Source organism: Pinus tabuliformis, chromosome 6 (genome assembly GCF_031772625.1).
Source record: "Pinus tabuliformis cultivar Carrire ecotype Pingquan chromosome 6, CPIR1, whole genome shotgun sequence".
NCBI lineage: Eukaryota > Viridiplantae > Streptophyta > Pinopsida > Pinales > Pinaceae > Pinus > Pinus tabuliformis.
This window is the reverse complement of record NC_142292.1, coordinates 1,255,252,407-1,255,267,878: the sequence shown is the minus strand read 5'-3', so window position 1 is coordinate 1,255,267,878 and position 15,472 is coordinate 1,255,252,407. Positions and strand designations below refer to the sequence as shown.

General features: G+C 41.8%; 1 protein-coding gene across 1 annotated transcript in view; it reads left to right on the top strand.

The window, feature by feature from the left end:
• LOC149263212 (glycerophosphodiester phosphodiesterase GDPD6-like) overlaps positions 1 to 15,472 on the top strand; it is a 251,388-nt gene that overhangs the window by 200,226 nt on the left and 35,690 nt on the right. Inside the window, exon 8 of the mRNA XM_089386941.1 lies at positions 15,269 to 15,427. Coding sequence (XP_089243067.1) covers positions 15,269 to 15,427 — 159 coding nt within the window. The remainder of the gene's footprint in view (positions 1 to 15,268; positions 15,428 to 15,472) is intronic.

Sequence of the window (15,472 nt, the reverse complement as noted above, 5' to 3'; positions counted from 1 at the left end):
CAAGATATTTTATCACTATCGGGGCTTGGTAGATCCAGAATTAATATGGATTTAGGCTGGTTATAAAATAAAACTATAGATCCAGAAATAAGATGGATTTAGGCTGGTTAGAAAATAAAACTATAAATATTAATTGATTTAATAAATGCAAATATCTATATCTGAAAGATTCATTAAATATCTATATCTATATCTATGAGGCGATGTCTAAGTATGTCATGTCTCCAATAAAATAATAATAATAAAAATGTCTGCACAAAACAAAAATGAAAATAACCATATAGATAAAAAAAACTACAATACAACTTTTATAATATTTATTTTAATTAAATATTTGTAAAATGAATACCATATCCTATGGATATTTTAAAATCTTCAAAGACATAAATATTTCACATCAAAGTTGTAATATTTGAAAATATTAATTTGAGGTAGTTTTATTATAAATTTTATTATCATGTCATGTAAATAACATCTTTAAATCTAATATTAATATTATTATTATTATTAAATCTAATATTAATATTAATATACTATAGTATTAATATTATTAGATTTAATAACTTTGGATTAATAATTTGAGGAAAGGTTTGCATCTATAAGGATTTGATCCCTGTGGGGCATCATAGATCGGGAGTTAGAAGGATTTGGTATTTATTACTTTTAACTTTTTATTATCAATTGAGCAACATTTAAATGTTTATCCTCATCCATTTTTGGCTCTATATTACTTTAAACTTTTCATTTTTCTTTAATTGAACCAACATTTAAAAATGTTGACAAACTTTTTTACATTACACCTACACATCCTCCTATAGTGGACTATAAGCACCTCTCAACCCAATGAATACTACATAACTATAAAGTTAAAAATGTCATATAGTACATTAACGATTAATTACTTGATCCTCAACCACTAACAATGACAAAGAATAATCATTGCTTATATGACAAATATAAATGACAAGCAATGTTCCACCATCAGTTATATTGGAATCATCATTATTAGTATCATCCTTCATTCTTTGCGTCTTGTCTAACCTTTGTGTCTACCTTGATCCTCTAGGGAAATAAGACAATAGCACCCAATTTTGATTAATTCAAGCTTTAAAATATGCTAGGAAATAATAACATGCTTAATCAATTATTTTTGTTTGAGTGAAGGGTACATTTTTGCTAAGGCCGTGACAGAGAAGTTCAACAATCAACACCACCAACATCAAGGTACATGAAGGGCTTGGTACTTGTTATCGCTCAATTTGTACGTTGGAGATAGTGAAAGCTTTAACCCACATTGTACAATCCAAATGGAACCTCAGTATGTCACCCATTGTCACCTCAACAACTTAGCCTCTTTCAGCCATCTCTCCTCCAAATTCGAGGGGGGCTCCCCTATTAGGATCACTAGGGCTTAACTAGAAGAGTGCAAGGTGATGTCAAAAATAGCCTTAGTGAAATAGTGTTTGGTTTTTTTATATAGATAAAGAAAAAGGTGATGGAAGGACTTGAACGTTAATGCCTGTATCCTTCAAGGATGATGGAGTCAAGGTGAACCAAGTGGCAAAATGAGATCCTCTTAGGTTGATATTGCCGACTAAATTCAAGGGAGTGGGTTTGGTCTAGCACAAAACTTGTCCCCATTGTTTAACCTCCCTGATAACTTTCAAATATGCTTAGGAGCGACCTTTCTTCTGAGTGGCATCTCTAGCCTTCAATCTTTGTGTCTAGTGTATATGAGATCCTACGTAATTCAGAGCTCCCCTCTAGATACGATTCAGTTGCTTGGATCGACCAACCTACAAGCAAAGAAACTCAAGTGGAGTACTAATTGGCTCCTTCCACATAGAATATTAGCCCCTCGATGACAGAAATTATTAGCCTTAGCATAATATTATTGATTACCAAGAATAGTTAGAAGAGTATGCATTGAGACATATCAAGAAAAATAAAAATATTTAAACCACATAAAAAAGCCCTCAACAAAATTTGGTCTCAAAGATATTTTCATTAATTTCCAAGGCGCAAAATGCTCTCATGATCCAACCATGATTACAAAATGAGGAAAACGTCTTTCTTTATAGGAGGAGGCTCGAACTCTTTTACAATAAAATATTATTATTTTATATAGAGGACTTAGTCTGGAAAGACCAAGTCCTTTTCTAAATTAAAAAAGAAAAAAAAATAGACATTATAATAATTTTTTCTTCTTTCTTTCATATACAATGATAAATAATAATGAGGCCCCATAGATTGCTCTCAGCAACGAACCGACCAAAAAAACGAAAGTCACAACGAACTAACAAAAAAAATGAAAGGCCCATTCCTTGATTAATTCGACCCTATTGAAGTGAGGATTTTGTGTTATTTAATGAATCTTTTTCTAGATCCACCACAAAGGATATTGTGTTGTTTAATGGATCTTTTCCCGGATCCATCACATTAGGAATTTGTCATGGATCCATCACTTCTGGAAAAATATTACTTTAGTAATTCAAATTCTCGACCTTGTTGAAATGAGGTTAATTTGTCTTGGATATGGACTTCCGGAAAAAGATTACTTAAGTAATTCAAATTCTCGACCTTTTTGAAATGAGGTTTCTATGTTGTTTAATGAATCTTTTTCCGGATCCATCACATGAGGAATCATTAGGAAGTGATTCCTAATGTGATGGATCCGAAAAAAGATTCATTGAGTAATTCAAACATTTTCAATATATTACACTTTGCACTCTATTTGCCCAAATCCATACCAAAGACTTTACCCAAAGACATTAACATATAGCTTGATGACAGCTCACTCACAATGAAATAATGCCTCAGGAGATGTGAAATTTGTTATGGTTCGGTTGGGTGAGCCAAAATTCCTGGTGAGCAATAAAATAATATAATGCTTGTTCTCATGCTAACTTGACGGTGCCACGATGGAGTTTGGACGGTTTTCTTCCCTTCCTCAACTACAACTACGCATAAATTTAGGCCCACGGCCCTAGCTCTAGCCACCACCTCTTCTTCTCGTGGAAATAGCCCCTATGTATCCACCAGTCATGGAAAATCCTTATGGTGGATAAATTTGTTCACTGATTGCCGCACCAAATTTGTCCAACAAGACCTCCACGAACCATAAATGGTGCTTGCAATGCAATGGCTAGTTCTGTGCTAGCTTGGTTAAGAACCTTCAGCTTCCTTGAAAGTACCACTGTGGAATGTGGCTGGGGAGCGACGAACAAGATAATGGCTATCACGCCCCTATCCCGGTGGTAGTCTTCCAACCACACATAGGCAGGTGCGACACCGTCGTACCTTTTCTTTTCACCAATACTTGAGTACATGGTCTACGCCTACTTCAACACTTAGTCAATTTTCCAAACAAGTGTTCTTTAGCAATGCAACAGAATAAACATTCATCAAGTTATCTTCTTCAATTATCTTTTATCAATATGCAGCGAAAATCACAATAGCAACACAAGTACGCCCATACATACTTGGGAGGGGAAACTCCCGTAAAGTCTACCCAATCAGTTTATAATAAAACTTCAATAATTTACAAATGTGCAATTTTACAGCTAAGTCGTGCAGCCAACCATTCAGTTTGCACACTTAGACAATTTTACCAAAGTCCACCAGGCAACTGTGCCCAAGCTGTGCAACTCATGCTGCCCCTTGTCCGCACCAGAAACCCCAATATAAGTCTTGGCACAACTCGTGATGCCTTTGTTCGATGTCCACTCGAATCCACTCACACCATTCAACTGTTGGTTAACATTGTCGTGATCGTTTTGTTCGTGGCTTGCACCTATCGCAATCCAACCTTCGCCCGACCCCATGTCAAAACAGTACACCCGAACTTCTGTGCACACTCAGCAAGTTCGCCCGTCGGTGCGGGCGCATGACCCGCACACAGTGCAGTTTTCCCGACCACCCGTTCACCCAATTCACATCACGACATTGCACATGTCTCAACCTCCACTTGGTCCACCAATCGCACTATGGGTCCCTTGTATCAAGAGAGGGCGCACCTGACCGCTCATCGTGTTGCCTCGCCTGGGGGCGTGCTCGCTCAAACACCTAACTCGGGTCGCTCGGTGTGCTCGCTCGTCGCACACTCCCATCGCACATCTCGTCGTACATCTCATCACACGACTCGTCGCATATAACCGACATCCACCTCCGAGTTGCCTTTAACCGAACATATTGACCTAAGTCACCTTTAACCAAACACAGGCACCTGTCACACTTCCGTCGTGACCGCACGCCTTTATCCGCGATTGTCGATTTTTGACTCTCTCGAGCACTTGCCAACTCGAGGCCCTGACAATGGCCACTTGGAAACGTTACCTCCACCATCGCCGAAAACACAAAGTCTGTAATGACTGGTTCCTAAGCTTGTGTATTTAATGAAATTCGCCTGCAGTTGATCTGATCAGAACTTATCTACCTTCTTTGGAACAGAGGTTTACCTTTTTTGAAAGCAGTAACACACCTAGCTTAGTTGCGCTCCAAACAACCTTACAACATTACGTGCCTAAACTGAAAGCAGGGGTGCCGCCATGGTCAAAAGGAACCAAGCTGCTAGAAACATCGTGTGCTGCCATCTAAACTCCAGAGAGAAAAAAGAAAGGGCCAGGTATGCTATATGATAAAGGCTTTCACTAAGTGTTTTGCTTGTCACAGGTTTCCTCTCATGGCCCAAATGGCATAGAGTTGATCGAAAATGACATCCTTACAGTTGGTTCCTCAATTTTATTCTAGGAAAAGTTGAATTGTTAACTTCAATGTCTCACCAATAAGGACATCACTGATAGCACAAACAACACAAATATATCCAGATTCTACTATTTCAGCTGGGACTTTCATAAATTTCTCGTACGCAATGACCTCATTGACTTTGCCATGGAGTACCATGTGCTTCAAAGTATCCTCCAGATTTTGTTGATTCTCTTGAATTTAAACATATTTTGATATGTCGAAGGTAGTCTTGGAACCATTTCAGATGCAACAACATCTACATGTTCGTGCTTACAAATCATGGGAAATGCTTCACCAATAAATGTGAAAGTAACATCATTTATATCATCGTACTTTCAAAAAAATTTAATGATTGCTTAAATCTTTCTTATGTTTGTGAAAAGTCCTAACCCAGAATCCCAACTGCAGCAAACTGATGTTACTTCTCCTACTTGATTAAATCATGCAAGTTATTTACTGTATTCTACGGTAAATTTCGAAGCAAATACATCTGCAGCCTTCACTTAATTTACATATATATGGAAACGAAATACTGAGCAAGAAAGAAAAATACAACACATAGGACAGTTATTTAAGGACAAATAGTCCCTGGAAAAACCCAACTTGGGAAACCAGTGCAGTAACTCTGAGGGTTTATTATTATGTAGGAGAACTTCTAAGTACAATTCTAGGATGCTCAATTAGCGATCCGATACAAAGAGAATACTAAACCAAAAACTGGTGAAATGACCTCACCCTGTTACTGGAGAATCAGTGACTAATCCTGCTGCTCTGGAGGCTTTGCGTCATCCTCTTGTTGAAATTTCTAAATGTTACCCATTAGAAATCCCTACTGCATTATCTGGTTTATTTCACCTACTTGTTTACTCCTTAACAAGTTATTTATTCATATAAATACTGGAAATAAAGACAAACACATCCTTAACTCATATATAGATCAGTAATTGAAATACTAGACAAACGCACAAGGGACACTGTTATTTTTGGACAATCGTCCCCGGAAAAACCCAATGAGGGAAAACCGGTGCAGCAATTCTGAGGGTCTTATTATTATGCAGATTTCTTGAGTACAACTAGGGTGCTGAACTGGCTCACCCAACGGAGATTTTTACATGGCAATAATACCTCTTCTCGGAGACAGATATTCACCTTCTCAGCACTAGTTTGTCCCACGACTGGATAGCTCTGGAACCCTCTGTGTCAGCCTTCTGCCTCTCTGTGTCAGCTCTCTGACCTTCTGCGTCACCCACGCAAGCCCCTCAGCCTCTGCGCAGTCTCTAACTGCCTCTACGTGGCTCCTACTACCTCTGCATCAGCCTCTTCAGTCCCTGCGCTGACCTTCTGACACTATCTCTGCCTCTCTACTATGTACTCACTGCCCCTCGCTACAACAAATCACTTGTTCGACTTTCTCAGAAAACCCTGCTCCAGAAAATCGAACTGACTGATCAATCTTGGTGTATCTCCAATTAACCCTCAAGCCTCCTCTTATACTTTTCCTGTTGAGTCTTCAACGACCGATATTAAGTCTCTAATCAACGACTAAGATTAGGTTTGGCTTGATCCATGTCATTTAGAACCGTCTCACCCAGTTTTATATTAATACCCTTTAATTTTGCCAAGTTTAGACTTAGGAACCCCATTAAAAATATTAATTATTTTAATATCTCTCTAACTGGGTGGAATTTCCCCAAGCCATTTCTGAGTCTTGGAGATCTCATGTGCTTTAGCCTCTCCACCAATTTTCAAGGCTAGAGCACATCCGATGCTACCACAAATCAACACTCCCTCATAGCGTGGAATGTACTTTAGTAATGCTCCACTATTGAACATCACACTAATTCTTCCAGCACCAGTACCTGTGCTGATGCTTGGCCTGCTGCCCAACATCCACTGCACTACTGCTTCTTGTACTGTTGCCCATGTCTTTGCCACTGCCACTGCTACATTTGTACTGCAACTTACTCTCAACATGCTACATCATGCTGCCCATAGCACTACCACTGTTAACTGTTGCGGCAACTCAGTTACCGAGAAGTAAGTAATTGATCTACCCAAATATTGACATCCTTGTCAATCCAGAAGCCTCCTTATGCTGAAGCTACCTCTGCTGCTAACCTGTGCTCCCTCTGCGCTGCTGCAAACACCTCTGTGCCTCTTGCACTACTGCAACCACCTCTGTGCATCTCGCACTGCTGCAAACACCTTTGTGCCTCTCGCACTGTTGCAACCTCCACTATGCCTCTCGCACTGCTGCAAAAACCTTTGTGCCTCTCGCACTGCTGCAACCCCCATTGCACTACTACTGACCCCAACACTCTAGCACTGCCTTGTTGCTTCATCACATCTTGCTCCTACCGACATCCGTCATCCTGCTACTGTCACTCGGGGCTCCTGTAGCCGGATATGATCCAAGAGTTTGGGTACCTCAAGGATCCTGCCCCTCATCTTCTGTAGTCCTCCTAACTATAGCTCGATGTCACCCCACCTCTTCTCTAGAGGTGCATGAGCACTCATGGCACAGTCGTCATCCGTCTTGACTTCTTTCTTCGCCTTAGCCGGAGTTGCCTTGGAGTCAGAAGCCTCTCCCTTGTTCTTCTTCCTGGGACACTGGGTTGCATAATGACCCAACTCCCCACAATGGAAGCACTTCACCTTGGAGATGTCCTTCTTCTTCCTCTTCCCCTGTTGTCTCACAGATGCTAGAGCCGCATCCTCCTCCTCCTCTTCTTGATTCATCCCCCTTTGCTGCTACTCCACACCTTGGTCAACCGTCTGATCTCTTCTTGACGAAGCGCTGCCCACATCTCTTCCCATCCTGGAAGATTAGCTCTGCCCAAAATACTTTGGACAAATGTCTCCCACTCCTCGGAGACTGCATTCAAGGTGGTCCTCACCATGAATTCTTGATCCGGTGTGGCCCCTATGGAAGTAAGTTGGTCCCGAAACTCTTGCAATCTGAGGAGGTATAGATCTATCTGCTCCCCCTTCTGCATCTGATACGGCCGCAACTGATTCTCTAATAGCATCTTCCGCTGCATGGAAGTGCCTTGATACAATGTCATCAAAGTATCCCACATCTCCTTTGCCGTGTTCTTCTCGACAATATGTGGTACGACATGATCCTTGACCCCATCAAGGATTATGCACTTTGCCTTCACCATTGCATCCTCATACTTCTCATTATCAGTTGGGTCTACTGGAATAGCCACGGTTCTCAAGGCGAAGCCCTTGATGTGATGTCTATCCAGAACAGACAGGATCCTGGCCTTCCAGATGACAAAGTTGGAGGCCCTGTCCAACCTATCCTGATCCCTTAGTCCGTTCATTGCCATCTCTGCTCCTCTTCTGGACTCCCTTTGAGTCTCGACTTTCCTCTTGGAAGTTATCTTCTAGACTCCCTTTGAGTCTCGATTTCCCTGTTGGAAATCTTCCTGCCAACTGTCAATCTGATCCTCTCTAATCCTCTTTGCAACTGCAACTCAGATCGGGATTTCTTAGCTAGAAATCTGTCAAGGCAGCGACTCCCTCTGCCTTGGTTTTGTCCCGTTAGGTACTGTTCTGCTTCGACAGCAACAACACCCCACCAGCTTCCTAATCCACAATCTGCCCATAGCTCCCTATGCCCCAACAACTGAAGAAACTGAGCCTTCCAGCTCTGCGCAATCCTAACAAAGGCTGAATCGCTCCTTTGGCCAACTGCGTCAAGCCTACCTGACTGAGTAGGATGACGTGGCTTTGAGCCTCTTCTGCCTCTACGTTGGCCCTCTCTCTGGCTCGAAATGATGATGTAGGCCCTTTGCGTCACTACTCCTCTGATGCTTTCTACTTAGGAGCAGCTCTGTCTCTTGGGACAGCTACTACTGCTGCAAATACTTCTGATTATGTTGGTGCCTTCAGTCCTCCTGTGATCTGCAATGCTCTGATACCATGTTGAAATTTCTAAATGTTACCCATTAGAAATCCCTACTGCATTATCTGGTTTATTTCACCTACTTGTTTATTCCTTAACAAGTTATTTATTCATATAAATACTGAAAATAAACACAAACGCAACCTTAACTCATATACAGATCAACAACTAAAAATACTAGACAAACACACAAGGGACATCGTTATTTTTGGACAATCATCCTCGGAAAAACCCAATGCGGGAAAACCAGTGCAGCAGTTCTGAGGGTTTTATTATTATGCAGATTTCTTGAGTACAACTAGGGTGTCGAACTGGCTCATCCAATAGAGATTTTTACATAGCAGTAATACCTCTTCTCGGAGATAGATATTCAACTTCTCAGCACTAGTTTCTCCCACGAAAATCATTCCAATGCTTCTCCAAGGCTTTGCATCAGCCCTGCTAGCCTCTACGTAGCTCTGGAACCCTTTGCGTCAGCCTTCTACGTCACCCACGCAGGGCCCTCAGCCTCTGCACAGTCTCTATCTGCCTCTGCGTGGCGCCTGCTGCCTCTGCGTTAGCCTCTTCAGTCTCTGCTTTGAACCTCCGACACTATCTCTGCCTCTCTACTATGTACTCACTGCCCCTCGCTGCAACAGATAACTTGTTCGACTTTATCAACAAACCCTGCTCCAGAAAATCGAACTGACTGATCAATCTTGGTGTATCTCCAACTGACCCTCAACCCTCCTCTTATATACTTTTCCTGTTGAGTCTTCAACGACCGAGATTAAGTCTCTAATCAACGACTAAGATTAGATTTGGCTTGATCCATATCATTTAGAAGTTAGAATCTTCTCACCTAGTTTTATATTAATACTCATTAATATTTTAATTTTCCTAAGTTTAGACTTAGGAACCCCATTAAAAATATTAATTATTTTAATATCTCTCTAACTGGGTGGAATTTCCCCAAACCATTTCTGGGTCTTGGAGATCTCATGTGCTTTAGCCTCTCCCCCAATTTTCATGGCTAGAGCACATCCGATGCTACCACAAATCAACACCTCTACTTGGCCTCTGCGTAGAACTGCGTCACCTTAGGCAGCTTCTGCGTCACCCCTCCTAGGTATTATGTTGCCTCTCCTCTAGATCCTCTACTAGCTGAGAAATCGACTTTCTGCCTCCCAGACTCACACCTTGGATTCTGACAACTGAACTTTGACTTCCCTTAGCAGCAACTCCACTTCCCCTCAAGGACTGCAATGCTTCTGCGTCAGCACTACGTAGGCCAGCGTCAACCTTCCTCTAGACATCTTTCTATTCTCTCTCTGCCTGGTACTCTTTGGAAATTCCTTCTCCCGGATTCTAACTGCCCCTCTGCTGCAAGATCTCAATCGATTTTCCTCCTGAGAACTTCTCACTTCAGAATCAGGAGGAAAATCGATTTTCTCAATCTCTTTGTGTATTTTCCAAATGACTCTCAAGCCCCTTCTTATATCTTTCTGTTGGACAACCAACGGCCTCGATTACATCTTAATCAAAGGCTCAAATCATTTTGGCTTGATCCGTGGTTTCACTCTTGATTAGATTAATACCCATTAATATTTTAATTTTCCTAAGTTTAGACTTAGGAGACCCATTAAAAATATTAATTATTTAATAAAATCACTTCTGGGTGGAATTTCCCAAAAACCTTTCTGGGTTATTTGGAATACTTTTGCTCAAACCTCCTTGCAAAATTTGAGGCTTAGAGCACATCTGATGCTACCCCAAATCAACACTCCCTCTTAGCGAGGAATATGCTCTAGCAATACACAGCCTCTCTGCATATTGCTTTGACTCTAAAGCATCATTTCTGCGTTGTTGATGTTTGACATGTTGTTCACCAACTAGCTATTGTTGGTACTGTATTGTTGCCTTTGACACTACCACTGTCAATGCTACATTTGTACTACAACTCCCTCTACATCCGTGCTGTTGATGGTCCTGCTACCCAACACTACATTTGCACTGCAACTCTCTCTCAAATGTTGCATTTGCTATGTTGCCAGCACTACCTCTGCTAACACTGCATCCGTACTGCAACTCAATTGCTGAGACAAGCAACTGAAAACACCCAAAACTGGACAAGTATCCAGTGGATACTCCTCGGTGCTGAAATCCTAACTGTTAGTCCCATGTTGCATCTAAAGCCACTGTGCTGCTAAAGCTTTGTACTATGCCTCCTCGCACTAATGCCTCTCTGCTCTGCGCTACTTAGTCTCTGGCTCTCCTAGCCACTACATCTGTGGAATCAACTCTCCATGGCACCAACTGAAACTCCACCATCCCATTACTATTGATCATGGGCTCCCGTAGCAAGGTGACGATCCAAGAGGTGGGTTCCTCAAGGATCCTGCCCATCTATAGCTCTATCGAACTACAATTCTATATTAGCCAACCTCCCTCCTGGAGGTATCTTGGCTGTCATGGCAAACTCTTCCTCCTATTCAATCTTTGCAGCTGCAACCTTAGGATCGTCCTTTTTCTTCAAGGGACATTGGGATGCATAGTGGCCCATCTCGCCACATCTGAAACATTTCACCTTGGAGATGTCCTTCTTTCATCTCTGTTGCCCTTGTTGTCCCTTTGATGTAAGGGTTGCGTTATCCTCCTCCTCTACTTTGGGCTTCGACCCACTGCTGCTGCTGCTTCCATCAAGTTTGACCTTGATCAGGTCTCTCCTCAACTCTTCTTGTTTCAAAGCTACCCACATCTCATCCCAATTTGGCAATGTTGCTCTGCCCAGGATACTCTGGACAAAGATTTGCCAATCATCTGAGACGGAATTTAGAGCTAGTCTCACTAACTCCGAATCCTGAGGTGTATGTCCCGCAGCTGACAACTCATCACAGGTCTCCTTCAGTTTCGTGAGGAACGGATCCACACGTTCTCCCTTTTGCATTTGAGAAGATCTCAACTTCTGCTCTAAGTACATCTTTCGCTGCTCAGAAGATCCTTGATACAATGTGGCCAAGGCATCCCACATCTCCTTAGCAGTCCCTTTGCTTGCAACGTGGCACACCATGTGATCCTTAACTCCATCCAGGATCATCCTCTTCGCCTTAGCCATCTCAGCCTTTGTACTTTTTCAGTGGATCTGCATCCGCAGGTTCAGCACCACATTATCAGCGTACATCTTGAGGGCATGCTTATCTAGAAGGAAGGTCATCCTAGTCTTCCAAATGGCATAGTTGGAAGCCCCGTCCAACTTGTCTTGATCCCTCAAGCCAATGGTTTCCATCTCCTCTGAGAACTGTCGAATAACTCCCTCTTTCTCCCTACTGCATAGCTCCTAGGCTGACTTATGCACTCCTTGGTAAGTTGTTGCTCTTCTGCTGCTCAGCAGTTGAGAAATGTTGATTTCCTCGGCAAGAAATCACTAAGGAAGTATTCCTTCAGTATGCTCTGCTGCTTCTTTCTTCTGACATCTTTTCAGCCTAGCAAAGTTGCCCACTGAAAAATATATGTCTACCAACTACTCCTCATGCTAAGGCTCAACGCTATTCCCTTTGCCACGACAAAATTCGAGCTGGAAGCTCTCTCTCCGTTAGCTCACTCAGAGAAAGACTTACCTCGAATTTTCAACCCTCCGACTTAGAACTGCGCGAACCCTCTGGGGTTTCAACTTGCTGCCTTCTGTAGCTTTTCAATTTCCCCTTTTGCTCAGCGCTGGGGTTTCTAGTTCTGCTCTTCTTATCTCACTTACACTAGCTCTGATACCATGTGAAAATTCCTAACTCGGAATCCCTACTGCAACAAACTAATGTTACTTCTCCTACTTGATTAAATCATGCAAGTTATTTACTGTATTCTACGGTGAATTTCGAAGCAAATACATCTGCAATATTCACTTAACTATCATATATGCTGAAATGAAATACTGAGCAAGAAAGAAAAATACAACACATAGGACACAGTTATTTTTGGACAAATAGTCCCCGGAAAAACCCAACTTGGGAAAACCAGTGTAGCAGCTATGAGGGTTTATTATTATGCATGAGAAATCTAAGTACAATTGCCTAGGATGCTCAACTAGCAATCCAATACAAAGAGAATATTGAACAAAAGACTAGTGAAATGATCTCACCCTGTCATTGGAGAATCAGTGATTGATCCTTCTGCTCTGGAGGCTCTGCATCACCCTCTATGTGGCCTCTGTGCAGAACTGCGTCACCCCTCCTAGGTATTACGCTGCCTCTCCTCTGGATCCTCTACTCGCTGAGAAATAGACTTCCTGCCTTCCAGACTCACACCCTGGCTTCCGACAACTGAACTTCGACTTCCCTCAGCAGCGACTTGACTTCCCCTCAAGGATTGTGTTGCCTCTGCGTCAGCACTGCATAGGCCAACATCAGCTTTCCTCTGGACATCTTTATGTTCTCTCTTTGCCTGGTACTCTCCAGAAATTCCTTCTCTCGGATTCTCACTGTCCCTCTGCTGCAAGATCTCCTCAATCGATTTTCCTCCTGAGAACTTCTCACCTCAGAAAATCGATTTTCTCAATCTCTTTGTGTATTTTCCAAATGACCCTCAAGCCCCTTCTTTTATCTTCTTGTTGGACAACCAACGACCTAGATTACATCTTAATCAAAGGCTCAGATCGTCTTGGCTTGATCTGTGGCTTTTTTTAGAAGTTTCATCCCTGATTAAATTAATACCCATTAATATTTTAATTTTCCTAAGTTTAGACTTAAGAACCCCATTAAAATTATTAATTATTTTAATAAAATCATTTCTGGGTGGAATTTTCCAAAACGCTTTCTGGGGTCTTTGGAATACTTGTGCCCAAGCCTCCCTGCAAAATTTGAGGCTTAGAGCACATCCGATGCTACCCCAAATCAACATTGTTGCATCAAGGAGTTGAGTTGTGACTTCTTGCAAGAACTAGTGGGTAGGCAATGCCTTCGGGGCCTCCATTCCTGCCTTCTCAAGAATGGAAACTACCAACTGTGCAATTCTTGAAAGATTTCCCATAGTTTTCATCTTCAACAACTTTTTTTACTCCCTCCTCTGTTGCAGCAAACTTCTCCTAAAACTGTGTCAATATGCTGCCCCAAATGTGCTGATCTCTGCCCTTCTTTAATAATCAGCCTTGAATTGTGAAAAAATTGATATAGGTACCTGCTGGAAGAGGGGTAAGGGTAACAATACTAATGATTAAATGCCAATTCCATACTCATAAGTGATAGACTCCAATGAAATGTTGCAATCTCACCAATCTTAAAATCTTGAAAACCATTAAACTTTGAAGGTCTTAACTTTGAATGGGATATGAAATTCTACTTTCTTTATTTGAAGTCCTATGAGGTTTGAAGTCCAATAAGGTTGGAACCACTGTCAAACAACCATAAAAAAATGCAAGCATTTTTGGTGAAACTAAGTCAAAAACCACAATGCTTATGGTTGACAATATTGTGTATCAAAAGGTCCTATGTGTCCAGGACTGCCTAGAGAGCCCGTGGGGAGTACCCGCGGAGCATCTAGGGATTGTATAGTGCGCATCCTAGGAGTGCCTGGGGAGCACACTCTGAGCTCTGGGAGCATCCCAGGGAGTGCCACTCTCCCCAGGTTTAGCTTCCTGGCTTGTCGGATGCGTTCCTCTACCATCTTGGCCTGGACCACCTCTTCAACATCAGTAATTGCATTTTTTCCCCTTCTTCCAGATCACTTGCACCCAGGAGTTGAGGCTTTGCTGTTGTGTTTCCATCTCTTATTTGTATAATGCCTGCTGAGGCTTCAACTCTTGTATGTTTTTATTGTCTGATATTTGGAGATGTGAGTTTTCCTGGTGTTTCATCTTGGTGACCAATTGTTTGAGATCCTGAACCTCCGAATGTAATCTGTGTTTTTGTGATTAAAGGTTATCCATTCCCGCCAGCATAGTTTATATCTGTTCTGCTCGGTAGGAAAAATCAGGGGAAGAAGCCAAAGCATCATGTATTAATGCGGTGACTGCAGGGCTGTAATCACCCTGTTGATCGTGGGTGCTGTTGCCATTCCCCTGCAGATCCTGCTGTCTGCTGTTGCTGAACCCCAATTCCTGTTTGATGTTGCACTCATTGCCCTGCTTTTTGTTACAAACCTCCTGTATTGTCTTATTGCCCATTGTCCTGTTGCTGCGTGCTGTTACAGGACCCCTTATTGGCCTGTGGTCTGCTGCCTGCTTTTTTGTTAACACTAACAGCTGGTGCTTCTGTTATGCCTGGGTGGAGAGATTGTGGATGCTGGTGGAGTGCTGTGATGAATGAAGCATCCACAGAGAAGGGAGACAAGAACCCATCACCGTGTTGTCCCAAGGGCAGAAAATATATTTAATAATATGATAAAATTATACATGACATGAATGAGAGGTCTTCATGAAGACTCCTTTATAGACTATCTAAGAGACAAACTCTATACTACTATTGCAATTAGTGTAACGTAATTTATGTTTTTTATCATAGTAGAATCACAATTCAAGTTTTGTTTGGAAAGTGGTGGTTTATCTTGGATTTTGTATTTGTGTGTAGTAAGGAATCTACGTTAAATATTGAGACAGTAGCTATTATTAACATCTTTCTAAACCTTTATCATCTCCATTTATAGTCATATGGGGAAATTACTTCAGACAAATACTTCGACTTCATAAAAAAGTATGTCGTTGGCATCGGCCCATGGAAGGACACCATTGTACCTCCAGATTCAAAAAATTATTTGACAACCCCAACAGATCTTGTTGCTAAAGCTCATGCACATGATTTACAGGTATGCATGCTAGCACCTTTTGCATTCATGATTCTTTGAGCCAGA